Below are 20,422 nucleotides of genomic sequence, written 5' to 3'. Positions count from 1 at the left end.
GCAATGGTAGTTGGAGGGACCGCAATTGACAGACGATGGAGGTCGGAAGGACTGTAGTCAGACGGTAATAGCCAGTGGAAGACTAATCAGTGGTGGCTGAACGGAGCTTCGATGGCGATAATCAAGCAAAGGTTCAGCAACAGTGGTCAAACAGATAGGATTCACTGGTGGTGGCGTCGAGGTGGAACACCAGAATTCTTCTAGCATAATAGCTTTCTTAGCCCAAGATCTGAGCATCCAAAGCTCTCTCTCTCTCTCTCTCTCTCTCTCTCTCTCTCTCTCTCCTCCTCCTCCTCCTCCTCCTCCTGCTCATGTAATAGGAGGTGGTCAATTTATTGATTATGAGAGTGGCATACCCTATAAATATGAAGAAGATTCATGTCAAATCCGGAGTGCTCCAGCGGACGACTCACACCGGTTCCCTTAATCATAGAGCATTCATCAAGCATTTAAGAACCTTAAAGATGTCAATATTAAGTGATCATTAGCACATTGGATTCATCTCGTTGAGCCGTTAGATTTGACTATAATCTTTTCATATTTCGATATTATTTGGCCATCCAATTAACACATTGGAGCTTCCAAATATGCTTTAAGCGCTTGATTTGAACCCATTTGGGGTCGAATTAGATCAATTTTAGTGGCATTGGATTCGTCTGTTCCTCATAGAGACATTTAGTATGAGTATAAGTTTACATAAATTGGAGTTCGGGTGATTCTAAATTTAATTTTGAAAGTTTTCAATTCATATATGAATCAAGATTCATATCTGATGATCAAGACAGTTTTTGGAGACGTATCAACATCAAAATATTTTAATAAAAAAATTATCATGATGAACTTTGAGATAAATGCAATACATACATGAGTAATAATTAAAATTTATATTACAATTATCACAAAGTAAATTAAAATTTTAAAATTATTATTTACTAAAAATATTAATTAAGAAATTCTGATAATTTGTAAATTGAAATTAACTTCTATCAAATATATGTCTATTTTAATAATTTATCCTATATTTTTAAATAAAAAAACATTACATCTTAACCTGAAATGCAATCTATTTCCTCACTTAATATCAGAGACACAATCTCTCGATCCGGCCACCTCCACCGTCCGATTCGAGTCGAAGCTCAAATTACAAACCATCTTCACTCCCACAGCCCGCTTAAAAACCCCCAAAACACTCACCTTTCCCTCCACCTCCGTCCTGCTTCTAATCCTCACAATCCTCCGATCATCCAAAACCGAAACGGAAACGCCTGGTTCTGTCACCACCAACGCCGATACGTTCATCCTAACAATTCTCTTCGCCGCCACTCTCAGCCCCGCCCCACGCCCTGATCCCACCACCCTATCCTTCATGTAAAACTCCGTCACACTCTCACCAAACTGAAACGCCGCGGCATTCGGATTTCGGACCGAAATATCGGCCACCACCGTTGCGTTCAACAATAAAGGCCTCTCCGTAGGCCTGTCATCGGACAAATGGATGTCGCGGAAGAAGACAGCGTTCATTGTAAGGCTAGGGTCTGAGACTTGAAAGACGGTGAAGGCGAGGATGATGGCGATGACGCCGAGGAGGAGGAGGGTGGTGAGGCAGAGACCGCAGAGGACGGCAAGCAGCTTGCTGCAGCGGTATCGACGGAGGCGGTAGCCGGAGATGATGAGATTGTTGGGGGATTCCTCGTCGGTGCCTGAGATTCTGGCAAGGTTGCCGGAGAATGGCCGGAGCTGGGTTATGGATTGCTCTGTTTTGTTCTCCATTTTGTTTATCTGTTTTTTTTTAGCTCAATTAGACCGTTGGAGTTAAACACAGATTTAATGCACCTAAGTCGTTGTGGAAGTCTCGTGGAAAATGGATTGCTTGGATTCTTCTAGAAGTATGTGGTTGATTTCGTGGGTCTTCTTATATGATTTTAATTTTATTTCTTAAAATTATGTTTTTCTATTTCTTCTAGAGATAATAATTAATATTGATAAATAGGAGTTTCTTTTAAGTTAGTATCTCATTTTGATCTCTTGGTTATGAGTTTTGAGGGCAAATTATTACGTCTGGTGTCCGGATTCGTTCGTACACCAATTCAGACGCGCCATATCACCATAATATATACATCGTGACCCAGTGTCTGGATTGGGTGTACGGACGTCCGGTGACCAGACGTAATAATTCGCCGTAGTTTTAACTATCAATCAAGAGGTCTTGAAATTGAGTCTTATGTATGTGTTACGTGTTTGAGTTTGTCTTAGTTAGCCTAAACGTCCAATATATGTGCAATTTAAAATTAAAATAAAAATAAAAAAACTATTGAGTCACGGTCCTTTATCACAACTCTTAAAAGAGAATTATCCCCCTTTCTTTTTTGCTCACAACAATATGAATTGAATGCTCCACCCTTCAATTCCATAAATATGTCAAAAATGGATAGGGATATCCTAATCAAATTTAATTATGATATATATGATATATAAATGATCAAACAAAATTTAAATTGCACTAATAGAAGAATAAAAGAATAATATCAAAGTATTCAAATATTTTTTTTATATTAGAGAGTATCTATACTTTATTATACGTGTCATTGATTTCATGCGTCAAATGCTATCACTTAATATGAATTAATTATTAGACTGAAGACTAATAGTCATAGATATACTCATATCTTTATTTAAATTCTTGATATTTAATTGGGGTGTCAAAACAGTTAATAGGTCGGATTCAACCCGAATTCGATCAGCCCAAATCCAACCCTTTGAACAAACATGTAAAATAAGTTGGCCCAAACCTGACCCACTAGCAACTTAAATCTGATCCAATAACCTGTTTTAATTAAAAAAATATTTTTACTAAATTTTTAATTATAGATTTTATATTAATTCATTAAAAATAAGAAAATTATATCAACATATAAAAGAATTAAAAAAAATAAACATATCACTTTCAAATTGGCGGGCCAACCCGAATACGAACCGTTTAATAAATGGGCCATAATACACAACTCGAACTCGACCCATTTATTAAATGGATCAATCCTAATCCGAATTTTTCAGGTTTAATTATATATTAACACCCTAATCATTAAGAAAAAGACCTAAATATTAACTATTAGACCAAGAATTAAGAAAAGTTCTATTTCTTCTATTTTTATAATAGAAAAAACTTCCTTCGGTATCCTTAATATGTAATAATAGATACATAAGTTAGTGAAGTTGAACAAGTCACTGACCTTTCAATAGCGTGAGAAGCGCAAATTATTACGTCCGGTGTCCGGATTCGTCCGGACACCAATCCAGACACGCCACGTCACCAAAATATACCGGGACCCAGTGTATTCGGGTGACGTGACACGTCTGGATTGGGTGACCAGACGTAATAAATCACCTGTGAGAAGAGGGCATCTTTTTTCTAAATTTGTCAGTTTAAAATTAAAAAAAAAATCAAAATATTCAAAGATATATTTGAAAAATAATTAATTTTTGTACAATAAATTATGTTTAATTCATAATATAACATTCAATAATAAAAAATAATTGAAACTAAAACTTAAAAAATGATTAAATGATTAATATTCTACAAATTTAGATAAGATAAAAATTAAGAGTGGATCAATGATTTAAATCACCGACATAATATTAAGGACATCATATAGTTCATGTCTCGATCTTAACATTTTAATATAATTTTATAATATGTAAATATATTAATATATTACCATTAATAGATACTTTTAATATTAAATAATCATTTGTGGCCTTTTTTTAAAATAATAAAATTAGTTTATATATATTACTGATTTATTAGAGAAAAAAGTGAAAAAGAGCGTGAGTTGGTATAAGTTCAAGTAAATGAACTTATTATTAGGAATATTGATATTAATCCTATTTGTCCTCTTTGCTATTGCTTTGAGGAATCTATTTTTCACATGTTTTATGAATGTGGTTATTCCTTTAACATTTATATATAGCCTTTTCTGGTGCTATCATTTTTATGATAAGGCCTAACATTTTTCTAGTATTTAATTGTATTCATGGTGATCATAGGCTTTCTTTGAATTCTAAATGTTGCTACTATTTAGCCATTTGTGCCTTTATTACATTTGACATGAGCGATTAGAAGGGTTATTTTTTTTGGACATTTAGATCAATTAAGGTAAACTCACACACACATCACATACACAAAGACTCAAAACCAAAACCTCTTAGTTGGTAGCCTAAGCTATCAACCAATAAGCAAGGTGAGCTATGATTAGAAGGGTTGTTAAAGCCAAGATCTATTGTTGGAAGAACAATGATAGATATTTGAGTATTTTATTCTAAATTTTTTGCTTTATATGATTATGCTGCATTAAATCTCTGATGTTTTTAGCTTCCTTTTGTATTGTTGGTAGTGTCTTTCATACTCTGGTGCTGGTGACTTCATTCTCTATGTTGTTTTGGATATGCTTCTATTCGTCTACTGAGGGTTTTCTAGACAATGATGAGACTACCTTCCTTCCCTACCTTGACGGTCATTGCTTTGTTGGCAATCTTTGAGGCAATTTGTGGCTTGAGATATTCATTTTTGTTGGATGATTTCTTCTTGTGATTCGTTCTCCTTATCCACTATTCTAAGGTTTTTGGTGAAGTAGTTCAGCTATTCCTTTGAGGATGTTGTTGGTTTTTGTCCTTGATATGTTTATTAGATCTAGGTATTTTTGAACTTTTGCATCCATGGAAGGTCCTTAGCCTTGGTAAACCAAGTGGGGCTCTTCCTTTTGAGATTTTTGTTGGAAGGCTTGCTCTTTTCGAGTCGTGTGGGCTTTTTGCCTTTTAGTCTATCGTAGCCTGAATCGAGCTTTTATCGAGCTTATTATCGAGCTTGTTCACGAACTTCAAATGATATTGTTCGCGAACATAAATGAGCCGAACGCATTAGTGTTCAAGTTTGTTTATTTAAGAATCGAGTATTTAAAATATTGTTCAAGTTTGTTTGTTTAGCGAATTAAACGATCACAAACGAGCTTTAATCGAACCAGACAACGAGTAGCTCGTCGAACGTTTGGTTCGCTTGCAGCCCTATGATAAATCAACTAGTGGTAGAATAGTCAAGCAAGCTATGGAATTTCTAGCTTGACGGTAATATTATCATGGGAAGATTCTAGAACAATTTTCTCTGACTATAGAATACAACCAAGAAGTCAATGTTCAAAGTTTGTTAGGTTGATATGATAGAGATATTGAGGGAATATTTCGTGGGAGTTTAAGTTAAGTTAAATTAAATTAACTAAGTTAAAGTTAATATTTTAATTGGAGATTAATAAATTGATTAGTGCAAAAAATAAACTTTTATGAATTGAGATAATTTGAGGAAATTAATTGATTATATTTTTTACTTAAAGCTCATATTTTTAAATTCATTATCATATTGTAATGTATAATTAACTATGAATCATGTTTAGTAAATTTTAGTTTAAGCATTATTAATTAAAGTTATGATACGCCCTTTTAAATATATAAGAATTCTTTTAAGGGAAGTTTTTATTTATCATTATGAGTATTTAAATGTTTAATTAGTTATTGTTGTGTTTATTTACAATAGTACAAAGATAGAGAATTTATTTTCTTAGAAAATGTATGAAGATCCAACCCATACATAAATTAGAGAGGAGTACAAAAATTGTAAGAGGCGTCAAAGTTTTTATGTGAAAAATCCACAAAAGAAAAAACTCACGAGGCTTGACCAAATTAAAATGATTCTACTTATATTTTTAATTTATTACAAATGATGTCCTTTATCTAGAGAATGTATTAATTCAATTTAATAAATATACAATGCATAGAACATATTCACGGTAGAAGTTTGAATAACCCTATATATGTGATGAGAGCTATATTTAAGAAATTATTTGCTTGTTTGTTTTAGACATACACTTCTAAGGAGAAGACATCAGTGATTGGGAAATCCAGTTGAAGTTCTCATGCTGACGTTGGGAGTTAGAGTTGATTTTGATGGCATACATCAATCTTATAAATAGAGGCATACATTTGCATTATTAACAATGGTAGGTGTTCAAATTAGTAGGTGTTGGTGTAGTAAGATGACAACGATCAGAAGATTGTATGACATAGGAGGACTGCAATCAAGCAGTGCTATTTGGAGGACTCTAATTGGGAAATATATAAAGAGGAATGTAGTCGAGGGACATTGGTAGAAAGACCCTAGTTGGGATACATTAGACTGAAAAACACCGTAATAGCCAGGGCTTTTACTTGTTGAGTGTTGTGAGTATGATTACTGATTACTAAATTTATCGTTACTGTACGGATTTACTGTTAATGCATGATTTTACTGTTATAGCAAGTTCATGTCACTGGATTGTTACTGATACTGATGCAGGCACTGCTATTACTGATTCACTGTACTGACATTATGCACGTGATATACTGTGTAAGTGATATGTGATTCACTGAATACGTGATATAGATTATTAGATTGCATGTGATTCACTGAGCACGTGATATTGGATAACTGAATTGTAAGTGTACATCATGATATGATTCTACGACCTTGATTGATTCAAACTGTTTCAAACGATGTTATGATTTTATTTCATTGATTTGATTTCAACAGTCATGAACGATAGTATTGATTTGACATTTTATACTGACTGATATTATTGAATCGATGAATTCTCTTTATACGATTGATATTATTGACACGATGATTTATTGACTGATTTGATTGGTATTACCGATACGAAGATTTCTTTAACGATTTAACTGAAATTTTAGATATGAAGATTTGTCTGCTGAATTGACTGGGGTTATTGATACGACTACTACTATAGAGATTTGAAGCATGTAATGATTCATTGAGCTTTACGAACTTTTATACCATTTATTGATTCTTCCACTGATAACGATGGCTTCACACGTTCCTGTATTGATTTTTGTTATTGTACTGATTACTGCCTATGCATTGCTTCCTATTTTTGCATTGACTCAATGATCATGTGTAAGTGACTGATATTGATTTGACTGATTGACATGCATATTGCTTTCATACCGTGCTTTGATTTTAGTTGTAGGTATTTGGTGACCTGCTGGGCTTTTTGAAGCTCATTATATGTGGTTAATATTTTCAGGTCAGGGAGCAGGAGATTGAGGTTGATAAGGAATTCTTTATAGTTTTTGTCCTTTTGTTATAGTGATTCTTTTTGTACTCAGGGCATAATATATTACATGTGATTAATATGTAAATCCTGAGTATTGTAAATGAACTTTTGGGAATGAATATAAATGTTTACTTGATGTTTTAAATTATAGATTTTGTTAAATTGTTTATCACTGATGGATGACTATAGATAGCTCTGGTAGTTGATGGTTTAAAGGATTGACTGAATAATTATTCCAAGTTAGAACTTGGTGTGTTTTTCAGTCTTGTATCATATATCTTGTATGTTTTTCAGTCTTGTATCATATATCTTTTATGTTTTTCAGTACTCTTGAATCAGTGGTATCATTGTCTGTATCACTATCAGTAACACTCCAGTGACATAAACAGTAATGCTACAACAATAAAATCATGCATTAACAATAAATTCGTACAGTAACGATAAATTTAGTAATTAGTAATCATACTCACAACATACTCAACAAGTAAAAGCCCTGGCTATTATAGTGTTTTTCAGTCTTGTATCATATATCATAAATACACTTTGAATGTTTGATTGGCTTATTTAGACTTAGATAAGATCACTTATAGTGTTGATGAGTTCTTCTCATTGAGACATTCAGTTCAACTATAAGTTTGTTAAAATCAGAGTTTAGATGTTCCTGAATTTATTCTTGAAATTTACTCAATTAAATACTACTCTGAAATTTATGATATTCAAATGAAATTTTTGGAGACATATCAACATTAAAATTATTTAAGATCACCATGCAAAATCATTTATACATTGTAATATAAAGAACCCAAAAATTGATTCCAATGAAGAAAATAATTGCAAAACATTAAACAAGTATGTTTGAACATCTATATACATGACAAATCAATTTAAATGAATCATTTCCCTAAAATATAGAAAGCACAAAACAAAGGAGTTTTTTGGGATAGGTTCAAATCATATTCAAGCATTGTTCTACCATATTTCAAACTAGATTTGAACTTCGCGCAAATGATATTCAAACATAGTCGGAATAAAGTTTGAATATGATTTAATCAAAATTTATATATAATTGTAACAATTAATATAATGCCTATTATGCTTAAGAATTTAAATTTTTGTGACGATACAGAGTTATCATACGCGTTTGAAGATCGCGGGAGGCTGAAGTGCTAGGAAGAGGAGTGTTCAACCACCATTGTTATTCAAAAGTTCACCTATTTTTAATCAAATATTACAACTTATATTTTTATATAATAAATAAATTTTAGTTCAACATAAAAATAAATAAATAAATAAATAAATATATTTAACCAACTGAGTATATTATGAGGCAATATAAAATAAAACATACCTAGGATATATAGGAGTATTGAAATAACGTTGCCCTTTTCATATAATCGTGCGTGGAAGAGTTGCCGAAGTAGGACGCGGAGGAGCAATTTTTTGATCGGAGCCTTCTTCCTCGTATTCTTGAATCAGCGAAAGTACTGAAAATCTTAAATTTTTTTTCTCTGTGAACTAATCGATTGACCGCTCCATCGATGTTGAGGTTATGGAGATTGTACCAGAAATGCATGGAGGTGCATCCGGTGAAGACCCAGGTGATCAGTTCGGGGATCCTCTGGGGATTGGGGGATATCGGTGCTCAGGCCGTCACACATTCGACCTTGAAGAATAAGCAGAAAAACCAAGTAATACTTGACACTTTATCAAATTGCTTCTTTCTTCAGAGCAGTCTAGGAATCGAGACCCTTTTTGCTTGGTAATGTGCTTGATTCGACATTGATTGTGGGTCAATGCAGTATTTTTGAATAGTTGTTTTTTGTAACAACATATGAGTGCAGGTTTTCTCGCTTAATACCTGTTTTTTTGACGTTGTCGATAATTAGGGTTCTAGGGGAAAACTAATTTTATGCTATGATTAAATTTTGGGATTGCATGCTAGAGAATCAATGATTAATTGAGTGAGGATCTGAAGTGTTGATTGGAAGATGCCTATTGATTTTAAGGTAGATTCTGACTCAGTTTTAAGAACCAATTGGGATTAGCTATAGATATGCAGTTATGCAGTCATTATGTGGTAAGAATATGCTAGTATTATTGACATAGGCTTTGTTTTTAACACGCTAATTTAGTTTGCAAAAGTAGTGAATCATGTTAGAGACAACTGTAATCCTGTTTATTTCCTGGATTCTTGGATTGCTATTGGTGGAGAGAAGCGAGATGCTGTGTTTAATGCTAAGAAATCATTTCAAGATCCGAGTGCATGTAGGAAATTTAGAAGTAGTAAATTTTTTTTTTTTACTGTAGTGAACAATTGAGCATTCTTGAAGTAAAAGTAAGAAGAATTATCTAAGCTGAGAAGATTGAAACGCTTTAAAAAGGTTTAAATTACCATTTTAATGAACTTTCATCATCTTCATTGCAGGTATCATCAATTAGTTTTTGAAGGGGTCATCTCAGATAGTTTGAAACATGTTAAAAAAATTCTATATTGGCTTTAAATTGTGCCGTTGAGTTATTGTGCTTCAATATATCTTAGCTCTGTTTTGGTAAATAAAGCTAAAAAATTGAGCATTTTGCCCTTTTTTTTAGTCTGCTTTAGTTCAATTTCTATTTCATGTAAAGTAAAAAAAGTTGATTAATATTTTCAAAAGAATATCCAACTTTCTTTGGCTATTTAACATTCTCCATAGTGCATGGAATAGTGCGGATATTTGATATTGTTTAGCTATCTGTCTTTCCTTTGCTCATAGATAGTCATCATCTTCATTATCCCAACTGCTTGTGGTGTTAAACCTATTCTTTGCAAATGATTTTGAACAACTTCTATCCATGTAAAATTTGGTCTTCGTCTTTTCTTTTCTAATCATCTAACACTAGTTTTATATGTTTAAATCTTAAAAAAATTATAGATATTATAGTGCCAACTCTATTTTATTTACATTAACCAAGTTGTAAGGCTTCATTCACCAAAATGAATTGAAAATTTTTAAATATAGTAATTTTTTTTGTTTTGAGTAGAATTTTGTTTTTGTTTTTCTTTATTTGATATTTCAAATTGACATTAGGCATGTTTCTACATTGAAGTTTCTTGTAAATAATCCTTCACATTGATACTAATAGTTTGAGTGCCATTTGTTGCGATGTTTGTTTCCAATTTTTTTGTTATTTTTGTGTATGCCATAAAGGTGCCAAGTAATGGCATGGTTTTGTTTTTGTATTGATTATGCAATTGAAGAATGATCATCCTCTTCCCATTCTAATATTGGTTGAACTTTAAATATATGATCAAAACTATCCATTTTTTTAATAGAGCCTAAAAACTATGTTCATACATGATTTCATGAACTCTCTAGATAGTTTATCATCATCAAATGCTTCAAAACTTTCTTAATGGCTTTGATTCGATGAGCAGATAATTGTGATTTCAATCTAGAATGTTTCAAATGTTTGTTATTCAGTGTATGAGTTGGTGATGATGCTTGAGTTTATAATCATCAAATGCAATTGCACCCCCTAAGTTCCATGTGGTTCCGCCACTGTGTGATCTAGATTCTAGAGTTTTTGAAAATTTAGAGAAGTCCATAATGAGATTAGATACCCACTAGTCCTATCCATTAAAGGATACTTGGTGTCTTGCTTATCAAGGCATACACATTATATAGTGATGTAGCTATCATATTAAGTATCCCTGGAATGATGTGTATCCATGAATGTGTATCAATGAAACAATCTTGGTGTGTAATTGGTTAGAAAAGGGCTAGGGAAATTTAGCTGAATCGAAGGATTATTATAATTCCTTATGTGAAGGGTGTTTTTATATGCTTGTGTGTGCACTTTGGTGCATATTACATTATTACTCCACTGGATACTTAATGTATTAGCTACACTATATAATTCAGCATCCATCCACAATTACCAATTGAAGAGATGTACTAATCATGATGCTTATATTTTCTTTAAAAGGAAGATTGGCATTACGATCATTTTTCTTTCATGGTATGACAAGATAATAAGTGCTGAAAGGAAATGTGTATGGTACAAGGTGAAGGTAGCCTATATTGGGTGGATATACTTTAGGAAGAATGGTGATCAACCAATAATTGATGAAACCACAAAAATATCTTTTAAGGGAATTTTCCTATAATATGAAAAGGTATGTTCCTAGCATTTCAACTAATGGGTTCACATTAGAAGTACGTTTTTTCATTGGTGATAACTACCTCTAGGTGCCTTTCAACTAACATTTCTTTGATGTGCTTATGTTAAAAAAGTGAGGTTTATTAACTAGCCTAAAGATCAAAATAGGATTGATGGATGGGAAAAAAAAACAATCTTCAAGGATTCAATCATTTGTCTTGAAAGTCATATGATCATTGCTAATGAAACTTCTAGGCAATGTATCTTACTAGAATTGTGTTATGATCTCTGTTTCTCTCTCCTTCTCTGTGTGTGTATATGTGTCTCTCTCATTGTGGGTGGGGATCTTAGTTTTAGAAATCTAGCAAGTGAATGGGAGCACATGGAGTTAAGGGTTTAAGTCTCTCTGCCCACCCCAAAATGTGAGAGAATTCTATCTATATAACATGAGGAGTAGGGATGGAATCTATGACCTCTAGGATTAAAACAAGCATTTATACCATCTAAGCCAAGGCCATTGGTATGTGTTTGTCTATTTTGCACTGAAACACCTATTTAAGAAGGTGTGCTATATCTGATACACTGATACACAGATACGCCTGCGATACAACACTGATACGTGTCAGATACGGCAAAGCTGTATCCAATTAAAATACTATTTAATTTCAAAAGGACACACGTATCCGATACGTGTGTTCTTTGAAAAGCCAAAAAAATTCAAAAAAAAGACGCGTCGTATTTACTTTCGTGGCTGCGAGCGAGGTTCTCTCATTTCAGAGATGCATTTGAGTCTCTTGATGATATTGGAATATTAGAAATTGCTAAACTTTTACTTGATGAGCCTGAATTAGAAGCTATGATATTTATTGAAGATGATATAGAAGTTCAAAGACAAACTACTAAAGAAGCTAATCATATCATTCCTTCTATTGAATAGTTGAAACTTCATATACTAGACAATTTACGTTTATGCTTTTGTTGTTGTACTAGAGATTTAATGCTTACTTTTATTTTGATATTATAAGTTACAAGGCTACAAATGATGTTGATTTCATTTTTTTTTTGTAATTTCAATTATTATGTTTTGATTGCTTTCTTAATTTTTATGTATGATTTATAAATTACAATGACGTGTCAGCGCCGTTCCCGTATCCTATATTTTTAGGAATTGACGTGTCCCATATCCGTATCGTGTCGTATCCGTGTCGCCGTATCCGTATCGGTGCAACTTAGGTGTTTGTTAATAAACTAACTACAAATGGCCCCAAATATACCCATGAAAGGCACTACTAGCCACTGATATGAGCGCGTGGCAATGTGGATTACCTCTTCTTGCCAACAGTAGAACTAATCCAATTCTAATCCTTATCCAATGTAAATTTCTATTCAATTCTCTGAAAAGGAAGTAACTTATCCATCGACAGAAGTCCAATAAAGCCCCTATTCTACCAAGGTGAACAATTATTTTCAGTACATTTCACATCGGAGCAGGAATTGATAACTTTTACAGTTTACCATGACAAAACCAAGAAAGAAAGAAAAAAGTGAAATTGACTTAATTCTTACTGATGATGTTACCAGTTATTGCGATTATTTATTCAATCACTCTTATGTCAGCATTAAATTTAGCCTAATATTTTTTGCATTTCAGTCTTCATCCCACACTTCCATCCCACACTAAACTAATTTCAATAGCAAAATTGCAATTTAAAAGATTATTCACATGTGGAATTTAAGAATAACTCAGGACAATATCTTCTTCAATTGAATCAATAGAAATTGGCAATGAAATGGGTGGGCTGATTATCTTAGAGCTTAGACAGGATAGGGTTTGTCAGCTTGGAAAGGAACGACCCTATCAAGTAATTTAAAAATAAAAGAAGAATAAATAAGCACTTAAAATCTATGAACTTCAATTGAAAAAACGCACGGCCTGATGCATCAGACTATGAAGTGTTGTAGTAACACAAATTTCTTGATAGAGATTCAAGTGTACGTGCCTATGATGCATAGACACGGACACGATAAGACACAGATACGGGACATGTCTATTAATAAAAATATGTGATACGGACATGGGTTGGGCATAGTATTATAATTTTATATCTTAAAAACAATGCATAGAATTGAATAAGCAGAGTATTAAGAATAATTGATAAATAACAAGTCATTTAACTAGGATCTATACTTAAATAATTAATATTAGAATGTCGAGAGTCAGACGTGGATGTCATGTCAGACATTGAGATGAGAGACGACAATGCTATCAAGAGTCAAGCATGGATGTTGTGCAATGGTGCATCAGGCACAATGTTAAGACAGCATCGGCCCTTGATGTTGAGATGATGTTAAACAAAGATGAGATGTTTAGATGACATAGATGCATGATTGTGAGTGTAAAAATTGATGGCATCATGCTTCAATGTTAAGACAACATAAATCTGACTTCAATGTTGAGATGCATTGAGATGAGAGACGACAATGCTATCAAGAGTCAAGTATGGATGTTGTGCAATGGTGCATCAGGCACAATGTTAAGACAACATCGGCCCTTGATGTTGAGATGACGTTAAACAAAGATGAGATGTTTAGATGACGTAGATGCATGATTGTGAGTGTAAAAATTGATGGCATCATGCTTCAATGTTAAGACAACATAAATCTGACTTCAATGTTGAGATGGTTTTTAAACATTGATGTTTTGACAACATTGAACAAATAGCATCGTGCATTGTTGTTAAACTCTAGTCGTAACTTGCTAGAGAGAAATGAAAATGAGAATGAGAATGTTCGGGAATGAGATATTGACTATGAGCGATTGATTTGGGGCTTTGGAAAGAAAATAAGAAATTTAGTTTTCATTTTTTTAATAATAAAAAATTTAAATATAATAAATTATATTTTACAAAAATTACAAAATATTTTAGACATGCGTGTCTAATTTTTTTTTAGTATTTTTTTAATCGGACAAGTCTACAGCATGTCCGACACATGTCGGAGGCATGCTGGACACGTGTTGTGTCGGATACATGTCTCGGACACTACTTACCTCTTTGAGAAAAGTGTCGGGGCATCGTAGGTAATTTGTTTGCATCAAACTCAATACTAAGTAACTTTGGTTGCATAGGCTTGGGGAAGTTTAGCGTACATTTTTTGAAAGAAGTTCTCACTTGAGAATTGTTTTGTATATGTTTATGTGTGCATTTGTGCACTGATGACATCCTGATTGACCACTCCAGTTTCCTACTTTAGTGTTTTCTTACCTTAAATATTTTCTGATTCTGCATGTTTCATATAAATACAGTGAAAGAGATTTGGTCAAGCACATTCTGTAAGATTTCACTATGCCTTAAAATTTATGCCAATTTAAATTTTGGCAGATATTCTCTATATTTCCTTTTCTTTCACCGCCACCCCATCACACCATAATATTTTAGTCCGTTCTAGCTTGCTGTTTGGCCACCTTCTGCCTTTCCTGATCTGCATGCATGCATTCTAAGATAATATGATCTATTTTTTACTTGTAGAATGTATTCTAAAAATGATACATTTTATACCATGTCATAAAATTATTTATGCATCTCATATTTTTAAACTATATTTTAATGAAGACAATGCTATATACACCTTTACCAATTGTGTATAAACTGTTGGAGGATTTTAGTATGGATTTTATATTATGTTTGTCACAAGCTCTAAGATAATAGGATCTATTTTTTTAGTTGTAGAATGTATTATAAAAATGATACATTTCATACCATATCATAAAATTATGCATGCATCTCATATTTTTAAACTATATTTTAATGAAGTAGTTAAATTATATAGTTTACCTAAAGCTATTATTTATTAATTGAGACGTAATTTTCAGGAATTATTTTATTAAACTTTTGATTACATAAATTTTCAACTATTTATCATCGTACAAATTGATGAATAAATTGATGTGTTAAATAAAAGCTAGGGAGATATATTACATTTTCTGATAAAATGACTATCTATGATGCACAGATACGGACACGACAACATAGATATGACACGACACTGGACACGTCAAATATTAAAAATATAGGACACGGATACGGGTTGGACACGGTATTATAATTTTATATTTAAAAAATAGTGTATAAAAATTGAATAACTATAATTTTAAAAATAATTTAGAAATAATAAATCATTTAAGTAGAATTTGTGTTTAAAATGATTAATATTAGGATGCCAAGAGTCGGGCGTTGGTGCCATTTATCAGTCATCGAGAGAGGAGATGACAATGTTGTCGAGAATCGGGCATTGATGTTATGTAATAAATATTGGGCATCAATGTTAAGAGGGCGTTTATCGTCGATGTTGAGAGGGCGTTTGTCGTCAATATTGAGATGATGTTGGATAAGTATGAGATGTCAAGTTGTGGGTATAGAAATTGCTAGCATCAAGCATCAATGTAAAGACTGCGTCAGACTTTGATATGGAGATCATTTTGAAATGTTGATGTTGTAACGACGTCATTCGTCGATGTTGAGATGACATCGGGCATTGTTGTGAAATCAAAGTTGTAACCTGCCAAAGAGAAATGAAAATGAGAATATTCGATGAATGGGGTATTAAGTGCGAGCGATTGATTTTCTGTTGTGGATAGGAAATAAGAAATTTAATTTTTATATTTTAAATAAGTAAAAATTTTAAATACAAGAAATTATATTTAAAAAAATCATAAAATATTTAAGATACGTGTGTCGGCGATACGCGTGTCCAATTTGTATTTAATATTTTTTAATCGGACATGTTTTCGACGTGTCCGACACATGTCGGAGAAGTGTCGGACGTGTGTTGTGTCGGATATGTGTCAGACACTACACGCCTCTTTGAGGAGAAGTGTTAGTACATCATAGATGACTATATATCTTGGCGGAATTTGATAATTCATGTGATTGAGTTTGCATACAATTTATCTACAATGCATAGACACGGACACGGCGACACAGACATAAACAAGGAACATGTCAATTATTAAAAATATAGGACATGGACACGGGTTGGATACGACTTTATAATTTGTATATTTTAAAAATAGTGTATAAAATTGAAAAAATATAATATTAAAAATAATTTAGAAATAATAAGTCATTTAACTAAAATGTGTGCTTAAAGTGATTAATATTAAGATTTTGAGAGTCTGGCGTCGATGCCGTGTATCAGGCATCAAGAGAGGAGACGATAATGCTGTTGAGAGTTGAGCATTGATGTTATGCAATAAGTATCAGGCTTCGATTTCAAGATGGAGTTTGTCGTCGATGTTAAGGCGATGTCAGACAAATATGTGTTGTCAAGTTGTGGGTGTAGAAATTGCTAGCATCGAGCATCAATGTCAAGATAGTGTCAGACTTTGATGTTGAGATGGTTTTGAAATGTCGATGTTGTAATGACGTCAGACATCGATGTTGAGATTACATTAGGCATTGTTGTGAAACTAAAGCCTGGACCCACCAAAGAGAAATGAAAATTAGAATATTTGATGAATGGGGACCTGGGGTATTGAGTGCGGGAGATTGATTTGTTGTTGTGGATAGGAAATCAAAAATTTAGTTTTTATATTTTAAATAATTTTTTTTTAAATACAAAAAATTATAGTTATAAAAAATTTCATAAAACATTTACGACACGCTTGTCGGACACACATGTCCAACTTATATTTAATATTTTTTTTTAATCAGATACGTTTTTAGCGTGTTCGACATGTGTCGGATACGTCTCTGATATTGCACGCCTCTTTGAGTAAAGTGTCGGTGTATCATAGCAATTTATTTGTTAATATGTCTACTACCATGAGTTTATTTAAAATTATCATAAGGAATCTAGACCTAGAAGCCTCTAAATCTTGATAACCTTACTATTAAGTCTGGGCTACTCGCATAATATATACATGATTTGCATGAGGATATTCATAACAATTAACTACTAATTATGATAATTACTTGTTTTTTATTAATGTGAATATGTTGTATGTGAAGTTGAAACATGTTGGTTAAAGTATAAGGTGTTTGACTTTAGAAATGTCTCAATATAGCGTTTGAGGTTTATTGTGATGTAAGAAAGACAGCATCATCTTAATTTTTTGTTTAACACATTGAAACTAATACCCTTAACTTGGATACTTAAGAAATTATTGGTACAAATCTATTTTTTATTGGGCCTAATTTGACCTTATTTCATTATCCTACTATCAATTCCTTGTATCATGTTTTCTTTTCCCCTCTTTCTAGTGGGTTCATGTCAAATCTTTTCTCAAATACTTTTGTACGATTTATTCCTTTGCTATTCTAAATGAAGAGATTGTATCCACTATTGATGACTGATGTGTTTATGATGACAAATATATTACTTTGCATGAAGCATTTAATTTATGCTATGGTTTATTTAATGAATGCCTAATATAAATTCTTCATGGCCGATTTTGTCCAAGTTGGACAAATTTAATGGAAATGTGTTTATTTTCATCGGAAGCATCACATTAAGCAATAATATGTGCACATGAGGGATGCATTTTATTAATTGGTATTTTTTTTTAGAATTTGGAACATTTCAATGATGATGGACAAGAGGGATGCATTTTGATTTCCTAATTTTATGTTAGTTCATATGGTTTATTTCAATTTGATTCGGTTTTGATCAAAAGCTCAATCCATCAATGTCGAATTTTTGAAGCTAGGAAAATTGATGCTGGACTTGGGTAGTGGGTTTTGGATTGAATCCTTATGTGCTTTGTATGATGGCCGTTAGTTCTATGCTCTTAGATTAGGTGGTGGATGTTGGCTTTATCCTCTCAGAATTATTGTTTTGATGGTGGAGGTTTGAATTGTCATTCTTATTAAATTAAATTTTAACTATCTTATTTTCATGAGGTGCTAATCTCATTTTCCTCTTAATTTTACCATACCCATTCTTAGTTTTAATATTCTCATTTATGTCACATTAAACTTTCCATTAATGTTTTATTATTCCATTTTGAATTAATATATTATGACTCTGAAAGAATAACAAAGAAGGCACATTGTGTCGCAAAAATAAAATATAAAGTAGAAGGTGCATTCGAATAGCCTGATCCGTATGCGCTCTAGTCTTTTAAGTCATGACATGATCAAAGGAAGAAGAATATTATGGTAATATGACTTCCCTAGTAAATAAAGAAGTGATAGAAGATGAATTATAGTTGTTTTCTTTTACTTTGTAGCTACGGCGTCAAGAATACATAGGGTGAATGCCCAGGCCTCAGAGTAAACATTGCAGTGAATTATTCAATTACATCAGATGTCAATCATTTATTTCATAAATATTTCAAAATTGGTAATCGTACATGGAATGTGGCGACATTTGAAGAATCCTACTACTGTATTTTAATATAAATAGCGTTAACATCACTTAATATAGTATTATTGAACAAAACGTAATATTTGTCAAATAACATTGATATTTAGTAACACTAATATCTCATTAACTTTGAATCAAATAGCCTCTATGTCTAATTCATATATCCTATCGCATATTCTCCAAGATATTCTTTTAAGATTTAAACTTATCATGCACTGGAGAAAAACTTAAAACATTTACTAAAACAAAGATATGTTGACCTTAAACTCGACCGGGACTCTCATGTTTATTGTGCCCTGACTTGTTTACAAAGTACCTTAACATCACAAGCTATACAAAGTCTGTGCTCTGCGTTTTAATCATTAATAATAGTTTGTGATGTGTTTTGGTCGTCCATGATACTGCAAGGCGGACACAAAATTTAGTTGATTATTATTTTAACCTCACTGCATGAGTAATTAATCTTGTATCTGCAGCTTGTCGAGAAAGAATTTAAGATCAATTGGCAACGGGTGGGTATCACAAGCATGTTTGGATTTGCGTTTGTTGGGCCAGTTGGAAATTACTGGTAAGTTTATACTTCTCTTTCAAAGGCTCAAAGTTTACTAGTTTATTGCAGTAAATATGCATTTAGCTTGCTTGCACAATCCTTGATGTATTCATGACTGGAAATTGAGTTAAACATAACGAAACGGTTAAAGAATAAGTTCTCATTAATATTTGGAAATGCTCATATTTCCTTTTAAGCTTATCTTTCCGTTGAGTTTCTGATGAGGACATCGATCCAAGGTTCAAACAGGTGTATCGCCGGAAGCATCGCAGATCGACGGCCACGATTCAGAGCTTATATTTTTTAGTTATTATGCATTTTATTTTATGTATTCCTTTTGTACCCTTATGTTGAGTTGAGTCATGTTGGGGCCCTGAGGGCAATTTAGTCTTTATTTCTTCTTGTATGCTTGAGACCTATATATATGGGTCTTTTCTCTTGTAATAGCTAATGAAGATTTGAATGAAAAAATTTGTGTTTCTACTTCTTCTTGCATGAGGTCTTGAGAAGGGAGAGAGCTCAAGGGGAGCAAATTGCAAGGCCCACCAGACGTTGGAAGAGTCCGCGGCTCGTGGTTAGGTTTTCTATCTTCTCCTTCGTATTCACCTCCATCTTCCTTCTCCTCCACCACAAGAAAATCCCTTCCCAACCCTACTTGTCGCCGCTCCTTGGAAGCCCTCCGCCGGCCACTTCCACGGCTCCGGCCGGCTACCTTGCCGACGACTTTCCCCCTACCCGCCCCAACCCTTCCATCCACATGTTTCAAATTTGAAATTTGAATTTCAAATTTCAAATTCTTTCCTAATATGGAAATCCAATTTAGGAAAGTTGTTATGATGAACTCCAATTTCAAATTCAAATAAATTGGATTCTTCATAACTTAATTCCACGTCATCACCTCGAATTGGAAACCCCTTCCTTTTGATTTCTCTCTCTTTTCCTCTTAGCATGCCGCCGGCCCCTTGGTGGGAATTAATCCCATTAATTGCTACTTAACTCCCCTTCCCCCAAATTTGAAATCAAATTGTTTTCAAATTAATTTCCCACCCTTTCTATTCAAAATCCTGAAATTAATTTCAGGTTTTGAGTTTAAAACCTCCCTCCCTCCTCTAATGAAACCGCCGGCCCCATATATGGCTCCCATCCATTAAACCCCCCCATTCAATGCATTAATTCCTATTATGAATTTTAAAATTCAAAAATCAATCCC

At 33.0% G+C, this 20,422-nt stretch overlaps 2 protein-coding genes across 2 annotated transcripts in view; one reads left to right on the top strand and one right to left on the bottom strand.

Moving 5' to 3' along the window:
* Positions 1-1,014: 1,014 nt before the first annotated feature.
* On the bottom strand, positions 1,015-1,784 carry LOC110092165 (late embryogenesis abundant protein At1g64065-like). The gene has a single exon (XM_020816583.2). It carries the CDS (start codon positions 1,768-1,770, stop codon positions 1,072-1,074), a length of 699 nt encoding a protein of 232 aa, XP_020672242.1. The 5' UTR covers positions 1,771-1,784; the 3' UTR covers positions 1,015-1,071.
* Positions 1,785-8,515: 6,731 nt separating this feature from the next.
* The window catches only part of LOC110092088 (protein Mpv17), an 18,638-nt gene continuing 6,731 nt past the window's right edge, over positions 8,516-20,422 (top strand). The window contains exons 1-2 of the mRNA XM_020816461.2: positions 8,516-8,845; positions 19,139-19,230. Of these exons, the coding sequence (XP_020672120.1) occupies positions 8,696-8,845; positions 19,139-19,230 (242 nt within the window). The 5' untranslated portion in view covers positions 8,516-8,695. The remainder of the gene's footprint in view (positions 8,846-19,138; positions 19,231-20,422) is intronic.

Source organism: Dendrobium catenatum, unplaced genomic scaffold (genome assembly GCF_001605985.2).
Source record: "Dendrobium catenatum unplaced genomic scaffold, ASM160598v2 fragScaff_scaffold_1400, whole genome shotgun sequence".
NCBI classification, from domain to species: domain Eukaryota; kingdom Viridiplantae; phylum Streptophyta; class Magnoliopsida; order Asparagales; family Orchidaceae; genus Dendrobium; species Dendrobium catenatum.
This window is presented reverse-complemented; position numbering and strand designations above follow the sequence as displayed.

What these genes read in the sequence shown, in the direction of transcription:
- LOC110092165 (XM_020816583.2), bottom strand. Translation starts at nt 1,770, where the DNA reads ATGGAGAACAAAACAGAGCAATCCATAACCCAGCTCCGGCCATTCTCC.